Source organism: Strix aluco, chromosome 25 (assembly GCF_031877795.1).
Source record: "Strix aluco isolate bStrAlu1 chromosome 25, bStrAlu1.hap1, whole genome shotgun sequence".
NCBI classification, from domain to species: domain Eukaryota; kingdom Metazoa; phylum Chordata; class Aves; order Strigiformes; family Strigidae; genus Strix; species Strix aluco.
Window position 1 is genome coordinate 6009400 of NC_133955.1, and position 22281 is coordinate 6031680.

Sequence of the window (22281 nt, forward strand, 5' to 3'; positions counted from 1 at the left end):
GCTAATCCTGGTGATTCACAAGTGATTCCCCCTCCTTGCGCCAACTGTCATGAGATGTTTATGAAACATAGATGAGCAAGGCTGTTCATGGAGCTGGGCTGTATGTGGTCACAATGTAAAGAGCCTTAAATATATATATATATATATACACACACATGAAAGGGGGCAAAACTTTAAGGGAAAACAAATGAGATGATCTACATAATTTGGAGAGTAGTTTTACGCCCTTTGAAGACGGGCTTCTTGAACCTGGAGTTGGCAGAATCGTCTATGATCCCAAACCGTCGTATCGGATATCGTTGTCTCTTAAAATTGTAAGGCTACGTACTTAGTCTGGAAGCTCAAAGCTTTAGAAGGATGTTAAATGTTGGTTGTTGGTTTTTTCTGTAGATAGGCAGTGATGACTACTGCTTATCTCTGACTTTATTTCCCAGCCATTTCAGCCCTCACATCATCTGGTATGCCAGTCTTAACTCGGCATTTTAAATAAGCCAACTAGGCATAACCATTGACAGCAAACCACCTTTGGTCATTTACAACATCACTTAAGAGATGATTTTGATTTCTCCTTGAAACAATTTCTAATGTGCACCAGTGCCTGGTCTCGCTCTGCAGCCTGCAGGGCTTCAGTGGGCAGCAACGGGCTGGGCTACGCTCAGCCTTCCCCTTTTTAACCAGTTTCCATAATTCAGGATGCGCATCAGCTTTCCAAGCCCCAAATGCCAAGTATCCCAGCTCCCACACCACCCGCTGCCAGCCCTGGATTCTCCCCATCACCGGGAAGGACAAAGAGCAGGCAATGCTCTTCTAGAGCCCACACGCTGAGTTTGTGCTCAGGATGGGCTGCAGCAGCAGCAACACCTTGGGTCAGCCTAATCAGGGTCTGGCCGAGAGGGAGGAAATCTTGGAGATTTCAGCCCTTCCCGAGCACCCATGGCTCTCCTCCCATTCTGGTGGCCTTTGAAGCAAGCAGCATGCTTTTGGCCTCAAAGCCACATTTCTCCTTCCCCGCAGCGTTGCTGAACTGGGAGGTGCACACTTCCAGAGCCACAAATCAAAACCCCACTGTAGGTTTTCTTAGAATTCAGTGGTTTAATGCTCAGTATTAAGCTCAGCAGCAAACGGGTCATCCTTGGACAGAGCCTGGCAGGAACCAGCCCGCGAGCTGGAGGGCTAAACTCTCACCCCAAAAGCAGCAACCTGCCAGCTGGGGTGAGCAGTCTCGCAGCATGTTTAATGCATCGTCCAGCACCTTCAAAGCCTCCTTAACCTACCAGCAAAACCGGTGCACAGGTACCACTCCCAAAAGCGCAAGAATTGGCTCCTTTGCTGAGTCCTGTAGCGCCTTCACCCAGCTGAGCGGGACCAGGCAGATTTCAGATTTTACATGGTAAATACCCAAATATCCAGACCTGAGGCTGGGCAGATAAAGGACCTATCGGGTCTTAAAAATAGGGAGAAAACTGAATAGCTATCAGTATTTTTTCCAGTATGGCAAGCAGGGATGCAGCAAAACCCACACCATATTCCTGCATCACCAATTTTCTTCTATTCTCAGCGAGTAATAATCACAACGCCGTTATTAGCTCCTTGACCATCAAGCTGTACTATTTCTGCTCAGCAGCTGGGGATAGCGTAGTGCATTGCCTGCAGTGTCAACACGGTAATCTCTCGGAGCCTCCTGCGGCTGGGTTTGATGTGCGGTTTCTGTTTCTCAGGTAACAAGACAGAGAAATCTATCCCTGTTAAAGCTCAGACCCCTTCCTCTGTGCAGCTGGCGAATCTGACGCCGGGAATGATGTACAAGCTGTGGGTGTTCCCCATATGGTCTAGCCCCAGCGAACACTCGTACATAACCTTTACCACCAGCTCAGGTGAGACGGGCTTCAGCCCCGCCGCGGGGTGCGTTTCCGAGGCATGTCCCATCCATCACCGCCAACGTCATTCGCGTGGTGGCGGGAGGTGGTTTGACCATGACTGCATGGAACAATCCTCATCCACCCCCCCATCTCTGCCCTTATAATAAAGCCGCCCCCAGCATCGCCAGGAGGTTGCGCACAGAAGAGGAGAGCCCCAGGAGGGATGGGGATCCCTTGGAAGGAGAGGGTCTTTAAGGAGGGTGGAGAACACGCTCACGTTGTCACACAGCTCTGCTTGGAGCCCCGCCACTGTGCGTTTGCGCTCCCACCTGCGCGTCGCTACTCGTGGTCTGGCCCCAGGTTATGGCAGAGGGGCAGGAGGGGAGATACTGGCGATGGGGTGCAGGTGAGGGGCAGGATGGGGAAGGCAGTGTTTGCAGAAGACCTTGCTCAGAGTCACACGTGGCATATGCTGAGGGTTTTCCACCCTCCAGGTATGTTTCCTCTGGCAACTTCGCATTTAATTGCGCAAGCAATTTTCCAGGCTTAGCACCTGAGTGGTTTTTACAGCTTTCTAATTATGGGCTTCCTACTCTGCCCACCAAATGCCAGAGAAATACCCTTGTTGACTTCCACAGGCATTGAAGCAGGCTTTATGCATTTATAAAACTTTACCGTTCACACTCAATGAGTTTCAGTAAATCAAAACAGCTGTAACTTCCCTTGTATTCACCCGGGGGTTTTGCCGTAGGAATCTGTGCACAACGCCTGTCAAAGCGCGGGTCTAAACACTTAGCTGAAAAACCAAGGAGCAAGCAACAGTGGAGCAGCCCACACTGACAGATGTAATAGGGAGAGGCTGTGATTTTCAAAGAACTAAAATTATTTTGCTCAGATCCAGCCCTGTAGCGGAAAGCTCAAGCACTTACCACTCTCTTTGCTGAAAAGTGCAAAAGGGAAAATGTAATTTGCAGCAGGGGAGCGCGGCAGGGGGAGGCGGGGAGCAGCAGCTCTCCCCACACCCCCTGTACACATCTTATTTGGTGTCCAAAAATTTGGCAAGCCATAACACCGCTGAGTAATTCTCTGACATGCTAAGATGACACAAGGACAGATGCCAACCGCTGGTACTTCTGCATGTCTGATGCTGCCCAGCACGGAGAAATAACCAGCGAGCGCTGACCTTGGCTCTGTCCTGCCTCTGCCCCGCACCGAGGGCTGATGTGCCGCCTCAAACTGCTCCATCACCCTGTGATGCGGTCGCAGCCGCAGCACAGAACACGCTTGGCTTTGCAGAGTGCTATGTTTTCAAAACGGATTTATTTTCACCGGGGTTTTTCCCCACCGCTCCGCTGCTGTACGTGCTGCGTGGCGCGGCTGCCTCGCCGCGGGAGTTTTCACCGCTTTGCTTTGGCAGGACTTGGCTCGCAGACACACAAAGTGTCTGCAGGTTTCAAGTCCCTGGGCTCCCAGCCTGTTCCTACATTGCAGAGGTTGATTCTGACCCCAGACAATGAGAGACCTGATTTTTCAACTCCGACTCTCTCCAGAACAGCTCCAGCTGCAATGGCGCATCCCCAGTTTTGTTTCTGCTTCTGGACCCTCCCCTCACTCAGAAATCACCCCCAGCTCGACTGCCCTCACCCATACCCTGCAACGTGTCTTTCAGGATAACTATTTCCCAATCTGGACCCGTCTTTCTTCTTTCCTCGCCTGCTTTTCACCCACTTTGGGATCTGGGGGGAGAGGGGACAGTCCCCTGCACAACAGACAGCAAGGGGCAGGAAATCATTAGAAAGAGGAACAGGAAAACTATTTTCTGTAATTGAGGCGTTCCTACTGATATTATCAGTGAGACTAAAGGATGGGGCCACCTTTGTCCCTGTGCTGGGGGCCGACTGGTGACCTGAGCCCTGCCGCTGTGGGATGCACAGAGCTATCGCCATCCCTAGATGCATAAATGCTGCAGATCCATTTCTTTGCTGGCTGGATACTGCTGACACAAGTGTTCAGCCCCCGCTGACAATCATATGCCATCAGGAATGTTTTTGACAAAAAAAGCACTGTTCGTTTTTTTTGTGTTTTGTTGGTTTTTTTTTTTTGTTTGTTTTTTTTTTTGTTTGTTTTTTAATGTTTTGCAAATAGCTATTCTAAAGGTTTCTTCAGTTTGAGGGTAGATAAATAAGTAGTCCACCCGCACTGTGGCTGCAGGACACTTTGCTTCTGATTAGCTGACAGCTCAATAACCCAACAGAGTTCCTTCCAGTAGTAAAGGACACTTTGAAAACACAAACATAGCTTAATACATAGAGATCTTCTAAATTTAAAAAAAAAAATAATTCCCCAGCCTGTGCAAACACTGGGAAGGGGATCATGCAAGGCTGGAGCTAGTGAGACTTTACACACCCAACGGTCTGCTTTACAGACACAGACAAAAATTTTGCTGATCTGTTGGTGGAACAGAGTCAGCTTTGCTATTGGCATGTAAGCTATGACTGTTAGGTAACGTGTTTTCTGCCACAAGATTATAATTCATTTTAAAAAAAAAAGTCACTGCTGTTGCATTTCAAATCTATACCTGTTTGATTACACAGCTGCTTTCCACTATTTCCCCTTGATGTTGGCCTTAGAGCAAATCAAAACATCCTCTCCGACAGCCATGTATTTAATCTTCTCTTTCTCAATGCTGCAATGACAGTCACTCGTTTACTCTAAATACAAGATTGCTGTGACTATAATTTTGTCGTCATGTGTTGCTTTTTTGGGAAGGATGGCAATTATACATCTACCTTGGCGACAGGCAGTGCCACAATCCTACTGCAAGATCCCCCGGTGACTCGGTACTCAAAATCCTCCCTCCCTCCAAAACTCAGCCCCAATCTGCATGGTGGCACGACCCCACCTCTCAGGCTGCTCTGGCATTTCGTACTTTGAACACCCCTTTATTTCTCCCCTAGCGCTGGTTTCTGTAGAAATCCCGTCCCATCAGGACTGCTAATACAATCTTTTTCCATTTCAAAGCTCTCCAGTAAAGCTTTCTTCCCCTTTCCTCCCCAAGCACTCAGCTAATTGAATCCAGTTCTCAGCTCCACTCTGTTATAATTTCATTCTCTCCATTATAAAAAGTGCATCTTCAAGGACTACGTAGCTCAGGTTGTACTAAAGGTAAATATTAAATGTGGCAGCATTAGAGGGAAAAGCAGCAAAAGGGAGGCAAGGCACCATTAGGCAGCTGCTTCCCCCCGGCTTCCCCAGGAGCTCGGTGCTGCTCACAACCACAGAGCATTCGGGGTCTAACATAATTTCTTTAGCAAATGGTACTCTTTCTTGTCATTCTCTTTTATCTGAATTTCCTTGTCATGGTTCGGCTGCAATTACCTACTGACAATGTGGCTTAGATTTCATCCTAAGGGAAGCACCTCTTCTCTTGGGTTCAATTTTGAGGGAATACGTACGCGCTTACAGCCCTGGAATGGTGTGGGTTAGGAAAGTTTACCAGTTCAACCTGTTTTTAAAGTTGTTGTCTCTCTTACAAGAGCCTTTCATTCAGAATACATTAACGGAGGGCTACCTTTTACGCTTGCTTTGTAAGCACCATCTTGGTTTTTGTCCCATGGGCACCACAAAAGGATGCTCACTGCACCGTCCTGCCCATTTCAGGTAAATCCCTGCTAAATCCCAATTCAATCCCATCCAGCTCAGATCTCCCACGCTCCTGCCAGGAATACCTATCTTTGTTTGCACTGCAGCCTGGTTAAATTTAGCCCCCCCCCTGCTGTGCTGAAGGTTATTTTCTCCTCTGCTCTGTCTTGCTGAATATGAAGTGCATGTCAATGAGAGCCAGAAAATGGCAGCTTGTTGCTATTTATAGGATGCAGATCTGTCTGTCTGACCATGAATGGGAGCTGCAAACAAGGAGTCAGAGTACGTGAGGGAGGACACGGCAGTTAGGAGCCGGAGTGTTGTTTGAGGAACAAGACACCTCCTTGCTTGGTATTAATCATATTAATATTCAGTAATCTCAAGGGTGCTGGAAGCAGTGGTATAAAGAGCTTGCCCCAGGAGAAGAGACTTTCCAGTGCTATCAGACCACCTCTCAACTATCTGCGACCCAGCTGTCCTTCCTCGAAGAGCTATTCCCACCGCTGCATCCCCTCTCATGCACTGGCCAAGTCTTGGTGGGCTTCCACAAGTCCCCTCTCAGCCCTGGAGACCCCCGTGGCCACCCAGAAGCAGCAGGACCCCAGTAGTGGTGGCAGCAGAGCCACTGCCCATCGCTCTGCCTCGCAGGATTCAGGTTTCTGCCAGCTTGAGGCTGTTAACGAGCCCGTCGGGGCTCAGCAACCCTCTGGATGCAGCGGTGCTGCTCAGCCTCGCTGGACACCAGGGACTGGAGCCGTCTGGGCACGTTTCTTTCAGACCTTCTCGCTTCCAGGGCAGTTTTCAGACACAGTAAATGAAAGATCAAATCTGTTACCCAGCTTCTTTTGCCATTATTTGCAATGCACCTTCCTCACTGGTGTGCTAGGTTTTACTTTATGTTGTGACCCTTTGCTGTTTGCAGCTCCTGCTAAAACGTTGAGTTCACTGACCACCACAATAGGGAAAAAAAAAAAAAAGCCACAGATCCCTGTGCTACAGTCTCAGATAACTGGTCAATGCACACACAGACACACAAATGCAGTGCTAAAGATTATTTCTAAACTGGTGGACTGTGTCTTACTAGTCATCTGTTTCCCTCTGTGGTTCTGGTCTGTCCCTTATAGCTTCTTTTTCCTTCAATTTTCCTCCCAGCCTACACCAAGAATCACGTGGACATCGCAACGCAGGGCTGGTTCATCGGGCTGATGTGTGCCATAGCTCTCCTGGTCCTTATTCTGTTGATCGTCTGCTTCATTAAGAGGAGCAGAGGTGGGAAATACCCAGGTACGAGCATTGCATGGCAATCGTTTGTGCTCATGGTTTAAACATTTCCAGGCTTCTGGGGGCTAATCAAATTGTATTGCTCTCAGATAGATGCTTGTGATTACAAGGGCTTTTTTTTCTCTGTAGTGGGAACACTATTATTAGTGGGAAGCATTTCAGTTAATTAAAGGTCGGGTGAGGGCTCTCTGCTGTGCAGACTTTAGGCTGCAGAGCTGGACACTCCTGCTATACATGACCCAACTGCAAATGTGCTTGTCCTCCTCTAGAAAAAGATCTTTTCAGGCAAAAATCTCATTAAATTTTTGCAAAGCAAAGATAAAGGCTTAAGAAAATTCACCAATGAATACATCCTCTCTCGCTATCTGTGCCCTGGTGCCACCACAGGAGCACCCTCTGCAAGCCCTTTGCAAGCCCTCCCAGGTGTGGAAAAAAAAGCCCTTTTTTTTTTTTTTTTCACAAAGTCAGTGAAAAGCTGGACTTCACCCCGCAGGGATTTTAAAGACAGCCTCACACCAGCTGCTGTTACTGTCTGTTTTATCCTCCGTACCGCGTTTTAACGTCAGTGTTGGGGATGTGCTTGTTTACAGTACGAGACAATAAAGATGAGCATCTAAATCCCGAAGACAAGAACGTAGAAGATGGGTCGTTCGACTACAGGTACGCTCCCACCAGCATGTGCACCCACGTCTCCCCATCAGCCCCACTCCCAGCCATCACAGACCTCACCGCGCTACCCCTCCACATAACCGCAGCACTGCGGTGCCACACAGCCTCTTAAATTATTTCTCCCACCTTCCTCCTCCTGCCTCCTTCCCTCTGCGAGTCCTCTACCAAAGGAAACATTTCCTGCCTGGAAGAGTAACCAGGCTGCGAGGATGCTGCTAAGGTCTTCTCCTTTCCCTGCCTCAGCCTGGGAGGATCAGGCCAGGCAGAGAGCTGGGACTCTGGCATCAGCTACCCGGGACACAGCTCTCACCAGGTGCAGATCAACCTTAGTGACGCTCCTACCACATTAAAAAAAAAAATCAAAAAAACAAAAATAAAAAAAAACCCCAACCCCCCCCCAAAAACCAACAACAACAAAAAAACCCCCCACAAAAACCATCTTAAGCAGCCTGAGGCTATTTCAGGTATCTCACCCTGTAGCTCAGCCTCTCTCCTACCCGTAAGAGAGTATCCAGGGGAGAAGTTATGCTTGGCTCAGCCCTGAAGCATGCAGGAGTACAGATTTGGGGGTCTGCCTGCATTCCAGTCAAGGACTGTCTGCCCGGCAAACCCCACAGAAACCCCCTCTGAGGGCTGCGGCACAGCCTAGCAGCACTTCTGCTAAAACACTCTGATTTCCCCCCCAACTCCACTCAGCTGCTTTCACATAAAACAAGCATCCTTTGAAGAGCAGCAGTGCCCGTTTTTACTCCAGGAAAGCTGCCAGGGTATTTCAGAAAGGGGCAAGTGCTGTCCCCAGCCTGCTCACGCGCAGTGCAGCATTCACAGCGCCGCTAACGGCTTCCCCCAAGGAGCAGGAGCAGGTAACGCTGGACTTGGATTGCCCACACTTGACAGATGACAGGGATGTATTACAGCACACCCAGCTTGCCCTCCGAGCACCTACAGTGGGCTTTGCTTTTCTTTAAAGAATTAAAATGCACCTTTCCATCTGAGCTGGATCCAAAGCCCAATTAGACTAGCAGGAATTTTCCTCCTGACTTCAAAACGGGGTTAATTAAACCCCATGTCATTACTGGTACTCCTAGCATTACAAATTGGGTAGCAAAGATAGGAACAATTTATTTATGATTCAGTAAGGGATGTAACAAGACACACGTGTTCTGCCGAAGACTTTAGAGGAAGCAAAATGAATATATCTGCCTGCATACAATACATAAATGGAAGTAGAACAACTGCAGCCCTCGATGCGACCACATTTATGTTGTTAGGAGCGTGGTAACTCTATTTCAGTAGCAACTCTTTTTCTCCAAAGGATGCCGTAAACCCAAAGCTCCCCAGTCTTCTGGTAGCACAATACAGAATACAAACACACCCCAGCAGGAACCAGAATAAGCAGCATGTTGTAGGAAAAACTCGCCATTCTTTATTGCCCTAAACAACACCCGGGGGCAACACCTTCCTCACCCCGCTGCGAGATTTTGTTATCGCTGCCAGTGGTGACAAACCACACCAGGGCAATTACATTAATTCCACATACAAGTCGCAGTCTGGGGCTGTTCCCTTCAGATTCCTGGCCAGGACGCAGAGAACAGCAGAGGAGAAGTGAGCTCAGCCTGGTCCTGCTGCAGGCTTTGCCCCGGATCAAACGCATCTCCTCCCAGGCATGATTTTACAAGTGCGGGCAGTGCTCCTCGTACAGATGCAACCCATAACCACATACTACACAGCTAGTGTCCATACTTCGGCCAAAACAAATCCCCTTAATGCTCTAAGTCATGATAGGGATCCTCTGGGTTGCCAAATTTGTGGGGTGGTGTAAATACCACATAGCAAGCCTGAAACTTCTCATCACCCAGGAGCTACCCACACAAAACCCCACGGGCTCAGCTCCATCACCTGGATCTCAGACGAGGTCTCCACAGCCGAGCTTCTGGCAGTACGCACTCATTTCAGAAATCTGCTTCTCAAGAGTCCGCTGAGGTGGTTGCAGTCAAAACCTGCTCACCCCCATCACTCCTAAGGCATTGCCAGGGACCCCTTGCCTTGTGCAGAAGGAAAACCAAGCTCTTGGCATGGCTGGCAGCATTGCAACAGTCAGCAATGCTGCATTTACTGCCCAAGCACCATCCAAGGGGCATTGCCTCCCGGGAAATGGGAAGGAATGGGGTAAATCCTTCATCCTGCTACACAGCAGCTTCTGCTTAGCTGAAGCTCAAACTTCTGTTGACAGCCCCATTCCCAAAAGTTTGCAAGCTCAAGGCAGAGGTCAGTAGAAGGGCAACAACCAAGCTCCAAAATGCTCTCACATTTTCAATCACACTGTCCCATGGACTAGATGGGGAAAAAAAACACCAAACCTCTCAATCAACCAAGATTTAAAAAGAAAAAAAAATCCCCAACAGCCCATAAACTTTGCCCCCTCCTTCTCAGGAACAACAGGTTTCCTGGGAGAAGTAATAGGAGGCTTCCCTCAAGGAGGCAGAAAGGAAGGTGAACCTGAAGGATTGGTATGAAATGCTGTTGGCTGATTAAGATTCAAAACGATTGCAATGTTAGGCTCAAGGAGGGTAGCAATTAGTATTTCAAGCAAGGAGAGGAATGGAGCTGACGTGAGTTCTTCATTGGTTTCCCTCCCCACCTCCACATAGCATGTCTGATATGCTCTCATCATATCTCACGTCCTTAATGCCCTGTGCATGCAACTTTCAAATCTCTGCAGCCTATAATTAAGAGATACTGTCACATCTTTCTGTTCCACTAACAGAATAATGGTTTTCCTGAGCAGAGGCTAAGCTGAGAAGCTTATTTTCAAAGCAGGAGACCATTATCCTTGGACAATGTTCTGTGCCAGTGACTGTGCCTCATTATACCAAATGTTTAAGCTGCATGTGGGGGAGTTGGCTGGAAACCCTGGCCACTGGGAAGGGAAAGTTGAGTGGTTTTAGGTTCTGGGCTCCAGTTCAGATTCAGGAGAGTGTCCTGTGGAACAGGTTACTGCAGGCAGTGCTAGCTTGCCCTGAATGGACCATCTCAGCTGACATCAAGACAGGAGGACGCAGAGCTGTCCCCTGAGCCTAGTGAGGGAAGGAGAGGGCTGGCGAAGCAGCCTGGGGAGGTGTAGGCTTGTCACTAGAGAACGTGATACTGGTGCATGACCGTCTCGTGGAAACCCAGCAGAAGGCTGGAGGGAAAACCGAGCAACCTGTTCACTTGGCCGTGTCCTGCTGCATGTCGGTCCCCAGCAGCGACCGCTGTTCCCTACAGCCGCTCGCTGATGGACTTCAACCCCCAGCCCTTCTTGAACAGCCCGACGGCAACAGCCCGCCTCCCACCTGCACCATCCACCGCTGCTCTGTAGTAGCTTTCTCGGGGAAGCCAATGAGGCTCATCCAGCTCTGAACAATTATACTGGCTCCATTTGGTATAACGAGGCAATTAGCTCCATGAGGAATGCAGACGTTTCTTTTTGGTTTTTAGCACTGCCCCTGTAAATGCAGACCTCATCATATCTCTCTCTGATCAGGCTCTTTCTGCTTCTCTCTGTTTTATTCCCATTCTTTCTTCTCCTTTTCACCTGGTCTATCCACATGGACCATGAAGGTCTCTTGAAAGGTAGGACCACGTGCTGCCAGAAGTCCGGCACATTTAGCTTTTTTTATTTTCCTTCCTTCTAGCTATTTATTTCTTTATAGCTGAAACTACACCTTCCCCTCCCTATTCCCATGTACCTGCCTCCACCTAACACATTAAACAAGATCCCTCTAACTGCTGCTGGCATCAGGGGTACTCCCATGTCCAGCGAGCTACATCTTGCTTGGAAATGCTCTGTGGGCTGGGGGCACCCCTGAGCACCAGCCAGGTCCCCCCAGCCCCAGGCTTGAGCAGCTGAGCCCTCCTGGTGTAGCGGGACTGGCCAAGGGTTGGACCTGGGGACGATGCCCTCGGTGCATTCAGCGCCCTGATGCTGGACACCCAGGGGACAGTGGCAAGGGACACAAGAAAAAAAACCACTAGATTCTAAACAATCTGCCACTCTCTGTCTCAGTCCTGAAAATCCTCACCCTCAATGATTTATGCAACTCAGAATAACATTTCCCAAATGGTTTCCATCTGGGTGCTCTGGTTCTCTAATGCGCACATCAGCAAACCCCACAGAAATCCATTTTAACAGGGTTATATTGCATCAAGATGCTGATGAGTATCTGCTTCACCCTCCTAATGCACTAACAGGATAAATAGTACTGGAGAGAGGTAAAACCAGGGGGCAGGTTCGGGAAACACATTGCTGGGGTGTTTGGTGCTGCAACCCCCCCATTAGGGAAAGTCTGGCTCTAGAATCAGCTTTAACTGAACCCCAAACCTTGGGATCTGGGTTTTGCCACTCTCTACTTGGCATTTATTGAGCTTTCTAACTGGCAGTCCTGCTTGCAGACTGAATTCTCTTCCTCCTCCCTGCAGAAAGAAGCTGCTTTCAAAGCTAACAAGTTATTTTTTATTGTGATGCCAAGTTAACACAAGACCTCAAATATTGGTTTTGTATTATTGCTTAATTCACAAAGTGCTGATATAAGGAAATACGTTAGAAGGCTGCGTGTTGATACCAAATTCCTCTCCCACTGTAGAGAGCTGATGCCATTAATTAAATGGCATGAGAGAGATTTAATGCCTTCCCCAGCTGAAGAGCGTTTTGCTCCCTGGCCCAAGCAAAGTGTTTCTCATGCCTTTGCAGGAGACGAACACCTTTGTACGGACATCAACTATCAAGGGCTGCAATCAAAGCCCAGTACTTTTACTAATTTTAAAAAAAGAAATAAAGGAACAGAGTAGAGTTCCATGCTGGGGATTGAGTCTGGTGAGCCCCAAGCTAAAACAATAACCATGAAAAGACAGGAATGGAGGTGGGAGGACAAATGTTTAAAGGTACATATGTGATACCTTTAGGGATATTACGGAATTTGCATGCTGGACATAAGATCAAATATAAACTAAGGACTAGTTGATGTGAAAATTTTATTTTTATATAGAACAATCCACTCTCATCCTCCACACAACGTTATCTGTATTTATGAGATACCAGCCCTTGCCCTCCAGAGAGAAAACAGCTTTTCCCTGTTTTTTTTGTTAAAAGGGTTTCTTTAAAGGGTTGGTTTTTTTCCTGTGGGTCAGACTATTTATTTTTCAGTAACCTGGCTTAATCTTTCTAGCGAAAAAGAGAAAAGGATAAAGAATTGAGCAAACAAGCTTAGATGCTCAGAAATAAGCTTGGAAGGGTAAATTCCCATGAGTTTTGGAAGCTGCACAGAACTTGGCATCCTATACATGCCCCCTCGCAGTGCTTTGAGAGTGCTCCCCATTGCATGTAGCTAAACAGCCGAGTGTGTTTTTTGCAAGAAAATCTGGAAACAAACCTCACTAAACCAGGTTACCCCAAGGTTGGCTAAAATGCCAAGAGAAAGAAAGGATATAAGCAATGACAAGGAAAGGATATTTATAACGTACATCCAGTTGGACTGATCTAAGCATCATATGTAATACAGGTTAAAAAAATTGCTTTCTAAAAAGAAAAGTATGAAGGTTGGGCCTGCAGAAACACCAACCACAGCACCAACTGCGCAGGCAGCTGTGGGCCTCCTCCGTGGAGGCTGTCTCCCCACCTTCACATACGTGTCAGACACACCGTGACTTGCTGTCTGCAGTCAGAGCACCCCACGTTTGTGGTCTCTGGTCAGTATATTTGCACACTGGATTTATTTTTGAATATCCAGACCTTGGGTGAAGGTTGTAAGCCCCATTCTCAACCCTTACTGTGTCTGTCTGTCTTCTGCTACCCAGCGATGAAGACAACAAACCCCTGCCAAACAGCCAGACCTCCTTGGACGGCACGATAAAGCAGCAGGAGAGTGACGATAGCTTGGTGGACTATGGAGAGGGGGGCGAAGGGCAGTTTAACGAGGACGGCTCCTTTATTGGCCAGTACACAGTGAAGAAGGACAAAGAGGAGACTGAAGGCAACGAGAGCTCGGAAGCCACCTCCCCAGTCAATGCTATCTACTCATTGGCATAGTGCAACACACTGAAACCACAAACAGCCTGAGGTGTTTGTAGTGGATGGGGGTTAAACAACAGCCGCCGCCGCCACTACCTCCAACAGAAGCGTGTGAATGAAACCAACCTACAATGACAAAACAAAAAAAAAAAAAGAAAAAAAAGAAAAAATCCAAGCAAACAGGCAGACCAGGTGGCTGCCGATGCCATCTTATCCTTAGCAAACAAGCGAACGGCAAGGACTCCCGGGGCGCGGATGGGTTGTAGCTGTAGCTGAAATCTGGGCTGAGCCAGAGGGGCTGGAGGAGGAGCGGGGTGCTCCAGCTGCACCCCAGCTTCAGGGCTGGCCCCAGCACCCAGAGCCAGCCCGGCCAGGCAACGGGCTTGACTGCCCAGGCTCCCCGAGGCCCTTTTTGTTCTTTTGGGAGGGAGTTAAAAATTCTTTTTAATCTTTACAGGAAGGTTCCAGTTAAGAGGGGAACAGGGGGGAAAAGAAAAAAAAAAAAAAGAGTTTGGGGAGGGAAGAGGGGTGAGTGGGGCCTGAGCAGAGCAGCATAAATGCATGAAAGGAGGGAAGTGGTGGATCTTTGGGTAACGACACCAGGGCACTGTATTACCGAGATGTCCATCCTCACAGCAGCACCTTGCCCACAGCCTCCCCCAAACTAGTCAGCGCCGCAACCTCCTTCCCGAAAGATCAAGCAGCACCTACGCAGGGAAGAGCAGGTCCCCACCGCTTCCCTTGGCGCCGTAACTCGCATCGGTGCTGAGGCTCCATGGTCCATCCCCCCTGCAAAGGCCACGGGGAGGTCACCCCCCACCCCGCAGGGCTCCGGAGCATCCTCAGAGGAGCAGGAGTTGCAGAAGAGCTTGTGGGCTTTGTGGAAGGACAGTCAGTGCCGCTCGCCCTCCGAGCCCGGGATAACAGCACTGCTTGCCTGGGTAACTGCAGGCAAACCATTTTGGTTTAGTCTTTGCTTTGTAAGAATTTTGGGGGAAATTCCCCCTAGACCATGCCTGCTTTCTTTTGAAGGCAACTCCATAAATCTTATGTAGCAAAGAGGGAGTGGAAACAGGATCAGTATTAACATAGGATGAGGGGACCAGATATCACTTATTTAAAAAAAAAAAACAACAAACAAAATCACCAAACAAACAACAAACAACTCAAAGCCACCCGATCGAGATGAGAAGCACCATGGGGGTCGGGTGGAGGATCCCCTGCTCTGGCCCTGCACCGCAGCTCCCGGTCAGCAGCTTGAACGGTTCAGGGACGCGCATCCCTCGGGAGACAGGGAGGAGGGCATGTGGTGGGAGCGCAGGACCCGAGGTCCCCACCTTCCCGAGGCACCAGGGATGAACCGGATCGACAGTGTTTTCCACTAAACCCCCCTCCTCATTTCTGACAGTGGCCTTCCCCCCTCCATCAATCAGCCTGAGCGAGACCCTTCCACAAGCCAGCGCCTGCACCGTGGGACTCCCCTCCGCTGTCTTATTTACATATCAAGACAACATGCAATTTAAGTTAACCCGTTAACACACTGTAACAAAGCGTCTCGGATAGGAGTGCTCCTTCACATGCCTTACACAGCTTCGAACTTCCCGTGAAGTTTAATAAACTGATACTATTCCCCCACCGCTTACGCGCCCCTAACGCGATGGTCTTCGATCCGCCAGACCAGTAGGAGTAGGATGCCTGGGCAGCTCTCCCAGCTGAGACAGCATGGATCACTGTAGAAGGTAGAGTTTTATAATAGACCGTACTTAGTGGCCAATGCCATGTGTATTCTCCCACTTCCTGCACTTTTGAAACCAAAGGTACCTTCGCTGAGAGAGATTGGATTGCTTCGGACCGTTTCACAGACAGCAAACGACGTTAGGATGGATTTTTCTTTCATTTCTTTTTCTAAGGAGGATGTTTTTGTTCAGCATAATGGATTAAATGCAATAGGATTAATGCAATTATTCTTTTAGCTTTCAAGCTGGTTTGCTATGAAGACATACTGCTAACAAGAATACTTCTACTAATATGGATTGTTGAGATGGACTTTGCCACATTCTTTAAGCTGCTAATGGCACAACTATCCCGCGCTTCGGGGAAGAGCCCGGACCTGGTCACACCTACTGCTGGATCACACAGAGGAAACAGGAGAGAACTGGATGCAAACCAAACAGCAAAGGGGCTACATGCGCCATATGAGCCAAGGAGGGTTTAGGCTGGTGTTAACAGGCAGAGCCCCCTCCCAGAGCTGGGGGAGCTCCTGCTACCCCAGGGCAGCGCAGGAATGTCCCCCCTCCACCGCCCCAGAGCCCATTTGCCAGGGTCCTCCACCCGTGACGTTTTACCGAGTAGGAGCCACACACCTTGCTCTGTTACCATCAGCGTAAACACTTTTGTGCAACAAACCTACTCCACTGCTGCCACTCACCACTGATCCGGTGTAAGGAGAGCATCTCCCAGTGCGTTCCCAGGACACGCGTTCAGTTTTTAAGCAAACACAGGAGGCCAAATGTAACACAGCCCTTGGTCACAGGGATAATCACTTCTGAAGCCTATGGCTGTCCTTACAATGTTGAGTTTGTGTAACTTCTTGCCCAAGCACTGGTGGAAGTGAGGAGAGAAAGAAACTACAGCCTTCGCTGTGGAAAAGCCTCTGCCGCTGGAGCTGGGCATCTTCATTCACACCCAGCACGCCAGATCCTCGCTGCTTTGTGGACCAACTGCTAACAGGGCCCACAAGACCCTTGGCTACCACGCAGCACCTCCAAACCTCAAGAAAGTTGGTCAGGCATTACTGGAAGCAGGGTGGTCTGTGTCATGTATCTGTATTATGTGCCATTTATATTAAAGCCTATATTTCTGTCCTGTCATTAACCACCATTTTCCTGAGCAAATGTCTTAGCATCCATTTGGAAACAGAGAAGTGTTTCACCCTGTAGCTTTGCAGCACGTGCCCTATGGCGTGCCTCAGCAAGCGGGGAGAGAAGGAGCTGGACTCAGCCCAGCCAGTCCTGTCCTTGCCCAAAGTCTTGCAAAAAACCATTTAAAGTCCTACCACCATGTTACTTTAAGCAACCAGAAAAGGAAGGAGATATCTGCAGAGGGCCCAGTGGACAAATGGCTCAGTCTAAGTTACTTGTAGCAGCTTGGTGTAAAAATTGCTCCAAAATTATAAGGTAGGGTAAAAATTTCAACATTTCTTTGAAACTTTCCCTAGAATTTTGGAGCTCAAAGAAAATTCTAAGTTCAAAACACATACTGAGCTTAACATTTTTTTACTCCCTTTAATAAAGATGCAGAAGATTTTTGCATGTGCAGTTACAGCGTCGCAGGGAGCAAAGCCCTCGCTTGCTGTGACCACCAAAAACCACCCCAAAATGCATTTGCCCCCCAGAAACAGCCAGGCTACACCCCCAGGGGCATCGTGGCCACGCTTCTGCCAAGCACGTGTCCTTTGAGCAGCAGGAGGTGGATGCAGACCCTGCGGGAGGGCGGGTGGTGCTGATGGGTCATGCCCACCCATCTCCACCTGTTTGGGTGGGTGCTGTGCCGGCCGTTGTGTCTGCCTGTCCCCAGTGTCACTCTGCAGGACCTGCTTTGTGTCTCTACCCCCGGCTGTCCCTCTCCAGAGGGGACAGGCCAGTCACCTCATCTCCTGCTACCTACAGCGTAACCCCCCAGACTCGCAGAGATGCCCAGGGGGACCCTGTATCAGCCACCGGCGGCTCGAAGGGCAGGACCCCCCTAAGGGGCTGGTCTCCATCACAGGGGTGACTGTCCCTCTCTAGAGCAGGGCACACTTTCACCTTTTCTTTTCCAGAAGATACATCTTCATAAAGGGTTTAAATTAGGGGCCAACACTTAATAAATAGAGAAAGAAAAGAGCCAGACTCAAAAATCAAGCGCTCTCAGAAGCTGAGGAAAAAGCACTTTGGGTCCAACTCCCAACTTGCAAATTTGAGCCTATTTCTAAAACGGTCCAAGCCAAAACCTCATCCATCTTCTGGAGACGGATCCAGACTCTGGCAGCTGCATCAAGCGCAGGGACACAGCCCGGCATCCCCGACACGCAGCCCTTCGCTGCTTGGAGCCCTGCACGTGTACAACAGCTGATAACGAGCCCCAGGAGCGCGACCGCGGGGTATGAGAGGACGGTTGCTGTGTTTACGTGATCTTGAGGTTGTGACAAGACACAGAAAACCAGCAGGAAAAATCGCGTTTTGGTACGAGCCCCGAAATCCTGCTCACAGAACCCCCAGCTGTCCCGCCTGGCCACCAGACCACGATGTCCCCACGACACAGCCCCTGCCAGCGCTGCCTTCTCGCAGCCGACAGCCCCTTCTGACCCGAGAGATCAACCCGTGGACACGAGGAGCCGCAGCTCCTGCCGCCGTCGCGCCGGGGGAGCAGGAGGGGTGCGAGGGCAGAGCCGTGCCCCTCACCCTGCCTTACCTGGCTCGCAGCACCCGCTCCATCCGTGCCACCGGCCGTCCCGGCAAGTCCCGACGCCTCTCCTCGGTGCGCAGGTCCCAGCAGAGCCGCGACTTCAACCTGCAACGTAACGTCCGTCGTACCAGGCTTAATTGTGTACTAGCAGCAAACGATTTCAGTTAAGCAATAAACAAACCTCGTAAAAATAAAAGAAGACCACGTTCTATTTCTTGCACTAAGACCTGTTTTCTTAATGAGAATAACGATGCTTTTCTGGTCCTAAAACAACCCACCGCATCAGCAGCTCCCCCTTGCCCAGCAGCGCCTGTCTCTCCACGTCCTTTGCAAGTGGGCATCGGGCTTTGGTCGTCAAACACAGTCTAAACCCCACGTCAAACCCACAGACCAGACTCCTTCCTTTGCAGTACAGAGTTTTAAATGTTCGTTCCTCCTGCTCATATCAGAAAGAAAGTATTGGAGTGTTTTGTTTTTCTTTAATTTGTAAATATATCACCATCCATCCATCCTCTCTGTAAAACCTCCTGGTTGTTCTAAAGTATTCTATGTATTTATTTGCCTTTTTTTAAAGCAAAAAACACCACCTTTGCGTTAACCACTTGTTCCAATGAGAAATGTATAGCTGAAGCTGTAAAATTAACAGTTTACAGTGAGAAGATTTATGGACTACAGAAAAAAATGTTTAATATAAGGACTTATAAACCAACTGCATGAGAGATGAAAGAAGGCCAAAATACTCAGATATCATTTTTTTGAATCACTGTAAAAAGAAAAGACTGGATTTTTTTGTATAGAGAACACTAAACATATAATAAAACATTGTTCAAAACTCACACTAAGCCTGAAATTAATTTCCATCAGCTTTCAAAAGGTAAAAGCCGGCGCTGCTGCCGTCGCTCACCCACAGCCAGCACCGGGCAAGTACTTGCCAAACACGTGGCCCTTCACAGCTGGCAAAACCATGCTGGTCCCCAACGTCCCCCAGCTCCACGGCCCAGCCCAGCAGCACCCCCAGGAAGGGAGGCTGCTCAAAAGGAAAAGGAAACCCCTGAAACCATCTGCAGGGGAAGCATCGCCCAGCCTGAACACCACGGCGGAGAGGAAGCGCGTCCGCCCAGCAGGTCAGTGACCAAGTGGTTTAAAAACCTCCAGGTCTCTTTTGCTACCCTGGTAGACTTCTGTTAGTCCTTGGTTTATCCAGGCAAAGCAGCACAAGCCCTAGGCCAAGACTGGCCATGATAAGACACCAGGGATGATTTGTTTTCAGAAGCGTCTCCCAACAGCCAGGTGCAGAGCTCAGCACCGTGCTGAGATGCAAAAGCAGCAGGCGGAGTGGCAGGATGGGAGCAAACCCCCCAGCCTGTCTCCTCATGGCCATCCTGTGGGCTCGGGGCTGAGGGGATGGTTCCCAAAGCCTGTGCAAGCTCAGCACAGCAGTTCTGCATTTGTGCTGCTGCAACACAGCACAAGAGGCTCACCCGAGGCTGCAGAAAGGGTCTGGGGAGCGGCAGGTCTTTGCTCCTGTTGCACCCGGGCAGGCGGTGGGGATGACCTGGCACAGGCAGGGCAGCTCTCCCCACTCGTGTTTTTACAGCCCCCCTGTGCTCTGGGTGCTCTGACATCTCCCACCCACAGCCAGGAGATCTGCTCAGCTGTATTAAACAGCAGGAAACACTTTGTTCATTAAAACCTGGTAGAGGCTGAAATACAGGAGCAGCTCGAAGCACCGGAACAAACCCACAGAAGTATCCTGGGTGAACGGGGTGAGAGCAGGCGGGGAGCCCACGAGCTGGGCTGGCAGCACCCAGGCCTGGCAGCACCACACAGGGCATCCGACAGAGGGAGGACAGCCTGTCCTCCAAGAGGATTTCAACCCATGCCCTGTCTGATTGTCTGTCTGCCAGGTGAGTGCTGTGAAATCCGGAGAGTTTAGCTTCTCTCCTAACTGTCAACAAGGCTTTAAATAATTACACATGGCTGCCAGCCCACGGGAGGCATTAGGGGAACCACTCAAAGGGCAGCAATACCTGCTCCAAACGACCTCGGAAGGAGCACATGGCTCCTTGCAGAGCCCTTGCTCACTGTCTCGGAGGCCAGTGAGGCCTCGGTGCAGGCAGTGCTATCTTTTTCAAGTGGGGAAACTGAGGCAGAGAGGAGCAAGGGCTGCCCAGCTACCTGGACACACTAGTGATGCTGGCTTGGCACGTTTGAGACACGCTGCGCTGGCAAACAGCAGCTCTGCATCCCTACCAGCACTGGCTGCAGCACGAACACCCTGCGGAAGCACACGCTGAAAGCTGGAGACAGAAGCCCCCGCCGTGGCCCAGCAAACACAGGGGAGCACCAGGGTTTAACCCAACTCCCCCCCTCCTGAGCCAGCACATCCTGGCAGAGGAGCGGTGAGTGATGCCTCCCTCCGGCGCCAATCCTGCACTCCCCAGCCCTTCCTGCCCCCAAGGCTCTGAAGTGCTCTTACCAGAGGCTCCCTGGTGCAAAGCCTTGACGAGAATGGGCTGAAGGAAGGGGGAAAACAGCAGAGCCTATTTGGCTAATGAAGATGTAATTGCTGCAGCCCTCACTAATAGGATGAAAGTATTAGTGATTCCTACTCAGTGTTGCGGTGGGGGGTTTATCCGCCCCCTTCCCAACTTGAACAGCAGTGAGGAAAAACAAACAAACAAAAAACCAAACAAAAAAACCACCACCTTTTGCCCAGTGTAGGAGACCTCCCCAGCACAGACTGGGGCGATGGCGGCACCAGCCACCCTCAGTCCCTGCCCCAAGGAAGGACGAAGAAGGAATTGCACTTGGTCCTTGATGCAGAAATTCAAGCTAGCTGGAACCCAGGGACCCCTGAACACCTCGGAGCCACCATTTCCCCCCGCCCACAGCCACAGGAACCAGCGGGGCCCACGGTCTCAGCCTCGCAAAGGGCCACGCGGGCAGCTGCTTCCATCATTCCTGTAGGACACGTGACGTTACCATCATCCAGGAGCGGGTGACAATGGACCCATCCTCATCCTCGCGATCGATACAGGGGGAGACACGCATGCATTAGCACTCGTCCCTTTTTACAGCACGATAATGACACCCATATCTTCCCTGACCTCTGCCCACCCAGTGGGACGGCAGGACTGGATCAATGCCGACAGACTGCCTCCCATTCCCCTCCTCCTCCTCCTCGGAGAGGCAGCTCCAGCCTGTTGCCCATTACCATAGCTAAGAGCCATCCACTGTCGGTACTGGGAGCAGCCAAGGGAGCCCTCACAGAGCTGCTTCCTCCCCCAGCTGCTATCACTGTGATCTCAGCACGTGTCGGCACAAGGACGAACACCCAAGAGGTCACCAATGTCATTGTCACATGCGGAGGGACCCTTGGGGAGCTGCAGTCACAGGGCAGGTCCCCCTCCCTGCACCGGGGACGGGGCTCATCACCTCTCCTGGGTTTCCCTCTGTGTGGTCCCTCTGTTAGTCCTTTTGCTGGGAGTCAGGATCCAACCATGTTCTTCCCTTCTGTCCAGCAAAAGCAGACAAGGTCTGTGAGAAGGGCTGTGGCTGGTTTCTCCCAGTCTCACCCCAAAATGGCAGTGGGGAGCAGAGAACGGGGCAAGCTGGGCAAAGGGAAGGGAGACAGGACCAGCAACATGCTCCACTCCATCACAGGCACTCTCCTGCCTGCACCCATTTGCTGGAGGAGTCTGGACCAGTGGAGCTTTGCCAATCAATAGATATACTAATGCCTTAATTACTCCTCTGTAATTGCAGGCCATTAACCTGTGGACAGCCCCAGCGCCCATTGATCTCCTTACATCATTAACAGGTCTGGGCTGGAAGGGATGGAGAGTGCAGGGTGGTCTCTGCTGAGCTCCTGAATCCTCCGCTTCCCACCTCGCTGCGCACAGTCGGGCAGCGACCTGCCCACGGACAAACCCCCAGCCCACGGGGGTCCTCTGCTCCTCGCCTCGCTCAGTGGCAGTGGGATTGGCAGCACCTCTTTCCCCCAAACCTCAGTGCCTGCGGGGTACAACGGAGGAAGTCCTGGAGCATCCCTGTCACATCTCACAGCATCACTCCACCCGGACAGACCTTCCCCCCACAACCAGAAAACAGCAAAGATCTTGTGGCTGCAAATATTCACCGGGAAGGGCTCTGGGTGCAGCCTCGTGGGGGGCACAGCAGAGTGCTGCCCTAAGCCCCTTGGACCACAGCAACAGCCAAAGGTGGCTCTGGCACATCCAAAAACCCAAAGCTGACTCCGGCTGCCACCCCCAGCACCATGCAGAGCGCCCCGCTTGGACACACCCCACTAACCCCGCTGCGAGGAAGCCCCAT

At 50.4% G+C, this 22281-nt stretch overlaps 1 protein-coding gene across 22 annotated transcripts in view; it reads left to right on the forward strand.

Annotated features, from left to right (window-relative positions):
• The window catches only part of NFASC (neurofascin), a 95661-nt gene extending 76879 nt beyond the window's left edge, over nucleotides 1-18782 (forward strand). For 12 of the 22 annotated variants that reach the window (XM_074849939.1, XM_074849942.1, XM_074849943.1 and 9 more), the window contains 3 exons: nucleotides 6654-6785; nucleotides 7373-7442; nucleotides 13287-18782. In XM_074849939.1, the coding sequence (XP_074706040.1) occupies nucleotides 6654-6785; nucleotides 7373-7442; nucleotides 13287-13518 (434 nt within the window). In that variant the 3' untranslated portion in view covers nucleotides 13519-18782. Of the gene's footprint in view, nucleotides 1-1718; nucleotides 1875-6653; nucleotides 6786-7372; nucleotides 7443-13286 lie in introns of those variants that run through there. The other 10 variants (XM_074849932.1, XM_074849940.1, XM_074849936.1 and 7 more) reach the window with 2 other exon arrangements.
• The last annotated feature ends 3499 nt before the right edge of the window (nucleotides 18783-22281 follow it).